Genomic DNA, 10000 nt, shown 5'->3' with positions numbered 1-10000 from the left:
TCTGGGTACTGTTGAGGTAAAAGCACTCGCTTACCACAGAGACCCGGGTTCAATTCCCGGCAGCGGTACTTCCGGCTTACATTTCCTACAGACACAATTGGCCGTGTCTGCGGGTGGGAAGCCGGTGGGGTATGAGTTCTGGTCGATGCACTAGTGCCTTCTCTGGTCGGTTGGGGAGAATTGGTCAAGTACATTTTGGGAGGGTGTGTGTGGTGGTACAGTATACAGTATTGGGGGCAGTATTCAATTCTCCTCTACTCATCTGTAGATGTCAAATACATACGAGGCTTTAGATTAACCAACAGAAAGACTAATTTTAGTTCATTTTTCTTACGCTTTTGGACAATATATACAAAATAATAATCGTAATCCTACATGGTTATTGATGATTCCTTAAGACTATAATAATAATAATTTGATCCCCATGGCAGGCGGAGACATCGCGGAGCTGATGCTGGACTTCATCGACTGGCTGACGCAGCAGGACTTCGGCCGGCGCTGCATCCTGAGCGTGCGGGACATCCTGTCCTGGGTCCACTTCCTGAACGCGGCGTGCGAGCGCGACGAGGACGGCTTCATGACCATGGGAGCCATGGAGGACGAAGAGGAGACGGAGTGGGACCTCCGACTGGACACGGTCACCGCCTTTGTTCACGCCGCCTGCTTGGTCTACATCGACGGCATCGGCTCAGGTGAGCAGGTCAACTGTGATGATCATTCGAACAACTGCGATCTTATCTATAATAATAATATAAAATTGAGTAAGTGGCCACATCCTGTCTGTCAGTCACGTTAAGCAGGGCAGCCGCTTCTATACATCACATGTGTGTCCGTTTGTAGCATATGAACTGCACCGCTTACTTCAGCACACTGGGTGTGATTTTTTTATGCCTTTATTATGGATCCGGGTTGTCCGTCCGTACGTATGTCCGTACGTCCGTACGATGTTCGTTAACGTGATAACTGAGGAACGCCTTGACGGAATTTCATCAAATTTGCCTCAAACATCGACTTAGACTCAAGGATGATCTGATTAGATTTTGGTGGTCAAAGGCCAAGGTCACTCTGACCTCTCAAACACCATTTTCAAGCTTGTTAACGCAATATCTCAGGAATGCCTTGACGGAATTTAATCAAATTTGCCTCAAACATCGACTTGGACTCAAGGATGAACTGATTAGATTTTGATGGTTAAAGGTCAAAGTTCAAGGTCACCGTGACCTCACACACCCAATTTCCAAGCTCTGTAACACAACATCTCAGGAGCGCCTTGACGGAATTTCTTCCAATTTGCCTCAAATGGCGATTTGGACTCAAGAATGAACTAACGGCGGAGGCATAAATCCGCGGTGCGGTCATTCTAGTTTATTGTTAGACATGATTTCCCCCCCACAATTCCAGGATTATCTTTATAGAGAGATAACAGAGAAACAGTCATTCTTTAAAGCCATCACTGTATACTACATGCATGAACTAAATTAGCTGGATAATCTGACTATACTAGCATCACATTGGCCTGAATGAATCAAATAAAACAATAGGATGAATGAATCAGAATCACGTTTATTGCCACAATATTATGCAAGATTACATACAAGGAATCTGTCTCAGTGTCAGTATGCAGCATAGTGGTCACATCAATATTCAGAGATACAAGGGAAATAGGAGGCCCAGTTTGCTGTTGTGACCTGAACACTTGACCTTGCTGCAGACAGAGAAGGTTGTTCCTCCTGCAGACACTGGGGGGCGCTCGGCAGCAGTTTAGATGCACCGGTGGTGGTTCTTCAGCTGATTCAAGATTTTTATTGGCACTCCGTAGTACAAGTATCACGTTCTTGTGCTGTAGACTTCGTTACAACATAGTGCAAAATAACAGGGCATATAGGTGCGGGAAAACAAGAGAAACAACAAGCAATAAGGCAGTAAAGCAATTGTTTGCACAGGTGCAAATAGCATAGACATAATTAAACATACGTAATGGTAGCAGCTACAGTACAGCTACTACATGATTGTTGGGACTTTATTTGTGTATGTTAAGGAGTCTCGTGGCCTGCAGGAAGAAACTGTCCCTCAAGCGATTTGTGCGTGCTTTCGGGACCCTGTATCTCCTCCCTGACGGTAACAGGGAGAACAGGCTGTTGTGGGGGTGGTTTGTGTCCTTGATGATCTTCAGGGACCTCCTGAGGCACTGCTGTTTATACAGTTCCTGCAGTTCTGGCAGCTCACATCCTGTTACGTGCGGGGCCGCGCGCCTCACTCTTCTTAGCGCCCTGCGGTCCATGGTGGTACAGTTCCCATACCAGGTGGTGAAGCATCCAGTCAGCTGGCTTTCAATGGTGCCTCTGTAGAAGTCCCTGAGGATTTTTGGCCTTAGCCCAAATTTCTTCAGCCACCTGATTAGTTGTTTAGCTGATTAGCTGATTAGTCAAACGCCGGTTCTCAATGTTAAGGATCCTTCCTTGGCAGCATGGGTCTTCCTACAGAGGGCAGGCAAGAGTCCTTCCTCGCTGGCTTGGAGAAACCATGGAAGGACTCATCCTGCAGAGGAAGGAGCCTTAACATTGAGAAAAGCTGAACTACAAGATGACTGACACGACAAGTCAAGCAAGCGGCATTAATCCAGACAACTTCCAAACACGGAAAAAACTCAAAAACTCTAGTTAGATGGTTAGAGGTGCCAACCTCTATCAAAATTAACATGGGAATCTAAAATAACACCTACAAATTTAAACTTGTGTACTTCATCTATCTCTTTCTCATCAGCATTATGGCTTCTCTCCAGTGTGACTGTGTTCATGTCTTGTTAGGTGTCAAAGAGAACGGACGTTGAGGCTTCCCCGAACATAACTCGTCTGTGAATGCCTTGATGTATGAATAGGTCACTTGAGAAACTGAAGCTGCCCTCACATTGGTCACAGGAATATGGCTTCACTCCACTGTGAATGCGTTGATGTCTTTTTAGGCTACTTGACTGACTGAAGCTGCTTCCACATTGCTCACACCAGTATGGCCTCCCTCCAGTGTGAATGTGTTGATGTGCTGTTAGGTCAGCTAACACACTGAAGCTGCTTCCACATTGGTCACACCAGTATGGCTTCACTCCACTGTGAATGCGGCGTTCATGTGTTGTTAGGTTAGCTAACTGACTGAAGCTGCATCCACATTGTTCACACCAGTATGGCTTCTCTCCAGTGTGAATGCGTTGATGTGTTGTTAGGTGAGCTAACTGACTGAAGCTGCTTCCACATTGGTCACACCAGTATGGCTTCTCTCCAGTGTGAATATGTTGATGTGTTGTTAGGTGAGCTAACTGACTGAAGCTGCTTCCACATTGGTCACAGGAGTATGGCTTCTCTCCACTGTGAATGCGCTGATGTCGTGTTAGGTTAGCTAAATGTCTGAAGCTGCTTCCACATTGGTCACAGGAGTATGGCTTCACTCCACTGTGAATGCGCTGATGTCTTTTTAAGCTGCTTGACTGACTGAAGCTGCTTCCACATTGTTCACAGGAGTACGGCTTCACTCCACTGTGAATGCGTTGATGGTCTTTTAGGCTACTTGACCGACTGAAGCCGCTTCCACATTGGTCACAGGAGTATGTCTTCTCTCCAGTGTGAATGCGTTGATGTTTTTTTAGGTCACCTGAGTGACTGAAGCTGCTTCCACATTGGTCACAGGAGTATGGCTTCTCTCCAGTGTGAATGCGTTGATGTTTTTTTAGGGCACCTGAGTGACTGAAGCTGCTTCCACATTGGTCACAGGAGTATGGCTTCTCTCCAGTGTGAATGCGTTGATGTGTTGTTAGGTGACCTGACTGACTGAAAGATTTCCCACACTGCAGACAATGGTGGTGTTTTGGTCTGTTGGTGTTTCTCTGTTTCATAGAGAAAGATATAAAGGATATGAAGTCATTACTATCTCTGACAAAGTATTTTATGATTATGAAAGCATTATGCTAGCAGACAAACATATCTTGTTGTATGAATTGTGTAATGAATCAGACTATCGCACATCATACAATGAATGACATCATATTTTCATTTCATCCAGACCTGGACAATGGCTAATGTTACCAACATTAGGGAGTGAGAGAGAATACTTAGCAAACATGCTGACATACAGTACAGCATCCCTTAAATAGGTGAGCAACATTTTTTTTTTTATTAATTTTCACACAAAAAATAAATAAATGATAGTCAATTGCGCACATTTCCTCTCCACCCCCACCCCTAAGCCATTGTGGGGCGACGCCCCAGACGATGTCAGCAACACACCAACAGATTCAAATTTTCTCACCTCTTCTGAAGAATTCATCTTTCTCTCTTGCTCTCCTCCACCAGATCTCTTCCTGCCAATGAGCTCTGACATAATCAAACAGAGACCGTTGGTAAGACAGGGAACACAATAATAATAATACTGTAGTAACTATAATTTTTTTTATTCCAAAAATTATTAACATACAAGAAAAACAAGAAGCACAAAACATGAACAAAAACACACAAAAAACACAGCCGGTTTGTTTCGGCCAGGCGGGACGGAATTGAACAGATATTTATTAATATTGAAAGTGTTTCCCATCCAAATTGCACAAAAACAGTGCTCTGCAAGGACAGACAGACCCTGCTGGCAGTATAGTGTAGATATTATCATCATCATCATCATCAATATCAATATCAATAATAATAATAATAATAATATACGCTATATTTATATAGCACTTTTCACACAAAGTACATATAATAAAAAAAAAGACTAGAATTTAAAGAATTTGAACAGAATATTAAGCTATATTTTTTTATGTCAAATCTTCATCTGAAAAGTAGCTGTGAAATAAATGTAGTGGAGTAGAAAGTACAATATTTCCCTCTAAAATGTAGTGGAGTGTAGAAATTAATTTGTGTCATTCATGTCCAGAATCAGAATCAGAAAGACTTTAATGATCCCCGGGGGGAAATTGGGACAAGCTGCTGAACATTAGGCCCAGTTCAGCATCTGCAGAGGAACGAGTCAGGAAGAGGCAGGAGGAAGCCAGCTCTATCTGACTTATTTCCTGTGTTGAAATAGACTATAGGCCCACAGCCTGTTCAACTATAGACATTGATCACAGAACACTGAGTGTGTTTTGAAGTGTGACTTCTAGATTATAAATGATCTCAGATGCTGACTGGCATCCACTACACTACTACAGCATGTCCAGCAAGAACACCATGAGACAATGTACACTACGTTAATAACCATTATTTACTGTCCTCTTCTCTTTCCATTACAACTAGGCTAGGCCTATTGTTATGTGTGGTTCTACAGAAAGAAAACAAGAAATAAAATACAATATTTAAATTGGTATCATATATACAGATGCAAATAGCAACATAGGTGAACTCTTATTACATATATGATTGCAATTTAGAGGACTTACATTTCGCTGCTCGCACAGATACTCTGAAAGCAGAAGTGACTAAGGAAATGGAACAACACACCACTTCTTCTTTCTTCTTCTTCTTCTTCTTTCTTCTTTCTTCTTCTTCTTCTTCTTCTTCTTCTTCTTCTTCTTCTTCTTCTTCTTCTTCTTCTTTCTTCTTTCTTCTTTCTTCTTCTTTGTTCTTCCTTCTTCCTCCCTCCTCCTTCTTCTTCTCCTTCTTCTCTCGTGGCACACTGCTGCCTCTCATAGGCTGGGAATATATTGCTGTTCATAGTGTTTCTATTTCATTAGTAATCTTGTGGCGGTGATGAATTTAAGCAGTGCTTTCACAGTCCTTGCCTGATTCTCGGTGGGATTCAGCAGCAGCTCTTCATTGAAACAGTCTTTGTGCCCAGGCTTAACACAGCAGGCTTAACGGAGCAGGCTTAACACAGCAGCATACAGCCTTTCTCTTTCTTGTGTGTAACAGTTGCGTTCCATTAGTATGGGGGTGGCCAAACTATGGCTCGCGGCCCAACTGCAGCCAGTTGCCCGATTTTAAGTGGCCCGCTGTGAATTAAAAAAACACAATGGAATATGGCCCCTTAGAATGGATGATGGTGAAGCACATGTATGGGGTTGTTAACCTTAGATAGCTTGTTGGATGTCAAAGCTAATCACAGCCATCCTGTTTGCTACGTAACTTAGGCCATGTTCACACTACAGGCAAATCCGATTTGCTGCTGAAGTCATTAATCATCATTATCTTGATTGGTTTCCCAAATCTGGGATTGTGTTTGGGAGTGTGTCCACACTGTGTGTTCAAGTCCGATCTGTGTGTCCAGAGTCCAGACCTCCATATGTGGTTTGGGACAAGTGACACAAATCAGACTTGGATCGTCCAGACTCATAAAACCAATCTGGATAGAATCATTAATAGGTCATTAAAGTTCACAAATCAGATTTGGCCTCCTAGTCTGAACATGGCCTTAGTGTGTTATTGGAGTAAACAGCCCCACTCTCTCCCTCCCAAGTAGCTTATTTATTCAAATGAGTTCACTGTATTCATAACACGTGTTGCTCTCCTTAATGAAGTGACAATGCAGACTCAAGCAGGACAGAAACAGATCAGAGAGTTACAGGCATGCTTATGGAAATATGAGTCAACTCAAGTGTACTAGCGTAAGAAAATAATTCAGAAACATACTTGGATCATATTCTCTCTCTCTCTCTCTCTCTCTCTCTCTCTCTCTCTCTCTCTCTCTCTCTCTCTCAATTCCATTCCATTCAAATGGCAGACATGATACATGTTGCCAAAGCATAGACAAGCAACAATGTTTTTCTCCCTCTCTCTCAATTCAGTTCAAAGAGCATTATAGACCCTTTTTATGTTTGTAAACAGTGATTACCTATTTTGTGGGTGGAGCCGAACTGGTTGTAGAAGCGGTTCAGCGGTCATAGAAACATGGAAGATCCGGGCGCCTCCTCCACGTATTTTAAAGCTTTGCCAGCAACATCTTACACACATAAGCTATAACTCTTTCAAAGGGGTGAGGTTTCCTGAGCCGTACTCACTGTCAGGATGGGTCTAGGATCCAACTACATCGCCAAAGTTGCAGTGCCGGACATCGTCATATTCCTAGTGGGAAAGTCCAGCGTCTATACGGCACAAGGCGTCTTTCCCTGTATTCCGGGGATCTCTGTGGTTTCGGCTTCACTTGCTTCCTCTGAGTTTCTGTTGCCGCGATGCGTGTGCAACTAACTCTCTGACATGCACTCCAAATGGGTGTGATGTACAGTACACATGTATACATAGCATGTACGTATATAGCATAGATACAAAAACATACTACATGATCTCCCTCTCTCTGCAATTCGTCTTGACAAACTATGAGATATGTGCATTATTTACACACTGAGACATTTTATCTGTCATTCACAAGGGCCGAACAATTAATCGAAATGTTATCGAAATCGCAATATGGCCTACTGCAATTTTCAAATCACAGAAGGCACAATATTTGTTAAAGGCTAAATGTGTCAAAATAGCATCACAAATCATATCACAATTACAATATCGGTCAAAATAATCACAATCAGATAGATTTTCCAAAACCGTTCAGCCCCATCACTCACCACAGAAAGTACACAACACAATGGATATACTCTATATTTTTCTGTATGTGGCTCACAACCAAAAAAGTTTGCCCACTCATGCCTTAAAGCCACCACTGTATACTACATGCATGAACTAAATTAGCTGGATAAGATGACTAGCATCACATTGGCCTGAATGAATCAAATAAAACAATAGGATGAATCAGAATTGGAATCAATTGTATTGCCCCAAAATATGCAGGATTACATATGAGGAATCTGTCTCAGTGTCAGTATGCAGCGTGACGGTCATATCAATATTCAGAGATACAGGGAAATAGGAGGCCCAGTTTGCTGTTGTGACCTGAACACTTGAGTTTGCTCCAGACAGAGAAGTTGTTCCTCCTGCAGACACTGGAGGGCGCTCTGCAGCAGATTAGATGCACCGGTGGTTCTTCAGCTGATTAGACCAATACTGTTTTAACTTGACAACATAAACATTCTAAATTGCCCCTAGCTTACTTCCTGTTGCAGTGTTTGCTAATACAATAGCTGACAGGAAATAAGCTAGGTTTCAAACTGTTGCCTAGCAACACAATTCAGTGAAAACCGTCTATACAAGTGAAGTTTGTCTTACACCCGTCACACCATTATTTATTTATTTGTTTATTTGACAGGGACAATACATAAGCATTGCTACATTTAAATAAAATGCAACTGATGCAGTGTATATAGGACTTCTAGCCGTGGCTAATTTGCAGTCCTTGTCCCTGGTTAGGCTTTTAGAAGGTACATACAGTAGTAAAACACTCTAAAACTAAGCGTTAACATATATAGCTATATAAAGAAATAGGGGTGCACCGATCACGTTTTTTGCCACCGATCACCGATTGCCGATCGCCTATGGGAAATAGCTGCCCAACCGATCATCGACCGATCACCGATTACCGATCACCGATATATAAACTCCTCAAAAAAAGTTTGGAAACGTTATTTCGGTCGATTATTTCTCCCCTTTAATAATACCAATTGGCATTGTATTTTATATCGTTGGAAAGCCTGATTAGTGATAGGGCTTTTTTTTATTTAAAAATAAATATATATATATATAAAAATATCGGCAATCAGCCGAAATATCGGCATATCTGAGGTCGCATATTTGAGGTCAAAATCGGCCGATACAGATTGCTTGCCGATCGATCGGTGCAGCCTTATAAAAAAACACACAGGCCTAATAAAAGACTCTAAAACTAAGCTTTAATGCACATAGCTACGTATATAAAAAAATACACAGGCCTAATAAAAGACTAAAACTAAGCTTTAATGCACATAGCTATATAAAGAAACACACAGGCCTAATAAAAGACTCTAAAACTAAGCTTTAATGCACATAGCTATATAAAAACGCACACAGGCCTAATAAAACACTCTAAAACTAAGATTTAATGCACATAGCTATATAAAAAATCACACAGGCCTAACAAAAAACTCTAAAGGCTGGCTCACACTACAGGAGTTTTGGCCCGATTTACCCCTCCCGAGAATCTGAGGAGAAATCTGGCCTGGCAGCTTGGTCGGTCCCGATGTTCGGCACACACTGTGTTTCCATTACAGTTTTTCGCAAAATAATTGCGATATTTCTACAATTTCGACAAAGTACAATTGCGACTTGCAGGTGTTTCCATTGAAGTTGAGTTTGAAGTCCCGTCTTGCGAGATCTCGTAGAATCTCGTAATTTCGGTTGCTGCTGCTGCTGCCGTGACTATTTTAAACAGAAGACTGCTCCGACAAAACATCGAAAAAAACAAATCATCGATCCATGTTCCATTTTCATCCAGTAGATGGTGCCAGTGACCAAAATATTAGGCTAGCCCTGACCATAATATTACCCACAATCCCATGCGCCCACATTTTACAACATAAATCGCCCATTAATCCTCATAAACAGCATTTAAACATGTAATAATGGATATATTTACCTATATATATTATTTATAATATTTATATATTATTTATACATATTTACCTCATGTCTTGTTAGGTGTCAAAGAGAAGGGACGTTGAGGCTACCCCAAACGCAACTTGTCTGTGAATGCGTTGATGTATGAATAGGTCACTTGAGAGACTGAAGCTGCCCTCACATTGGTCACAGGAGTATGGCTTCACTCCACTGTGAAAGCATTGATGATGTTTTGTTAGGTTACTTGACTCACGGAATCTTCTTCCACATTGTTCACAGGAGTACGGCTTCTCTCCAGTGTGAATGCGTTGATGTGATGTTAGGGTGGTTGACCGACTAAAGCTGCGTCCACACTGGTCACAGGAGTACGGCTTCTCTCCAGTGTGAATGCGTTGATGTGTTGTTAGGGAACCTGAGTCACTGAAGCTGCTTCCACATTGTTCACAGGAGTACGGCTTCTCTCCAGTGTGAATGCGTTGATGTTTTTTTAGGATAGCTAACTGACTGAAGCTGCTTCCACATTGGTCACAGGAGTATGGCTTCTC

The 10000-nt window shown here is 42.1% G+C and overlaps 1 protein-coding gene across 1 annotated transcript in view; it reads left to right on the top strand.

Moving 5' to 3' along the window:
* Positions 1-10000, top strand: part of mdn1 (midasin AAA ATPase 1) — a 95577-nt gene that overhangs the window by 30090 nt on the left and 55487 nt on the right. The window contains exon 34 of the mRNA XM_083643455.1: positions 432-692. Within this exon, the coding sequence (XP_083499581.1) occupies positions 432-692 (261 nt within the window). The remainder of the gene's footprint in view (positions 1-431; positions 693-10000) is intronic.

The sequence above is a fragment of the Poromitra crassiceps genome (assembly GCF_964638095.1).
Source record: "Poromitra crassiceps genome assembly, chromosome: 9".
In the NCBI taxonomy this organism is placed as follows: domain Eukaryota; kingdom Metazoa; phylum Chordata; class Actinopteri; order Beryciformes; family Melamphaidae; genus Poromitra; species Poromitra crassiceps.
Note: the sequence above shows the minus strand (reverse complement) of the source record. Positions and strands in the feature narration are given on the sequence as shown.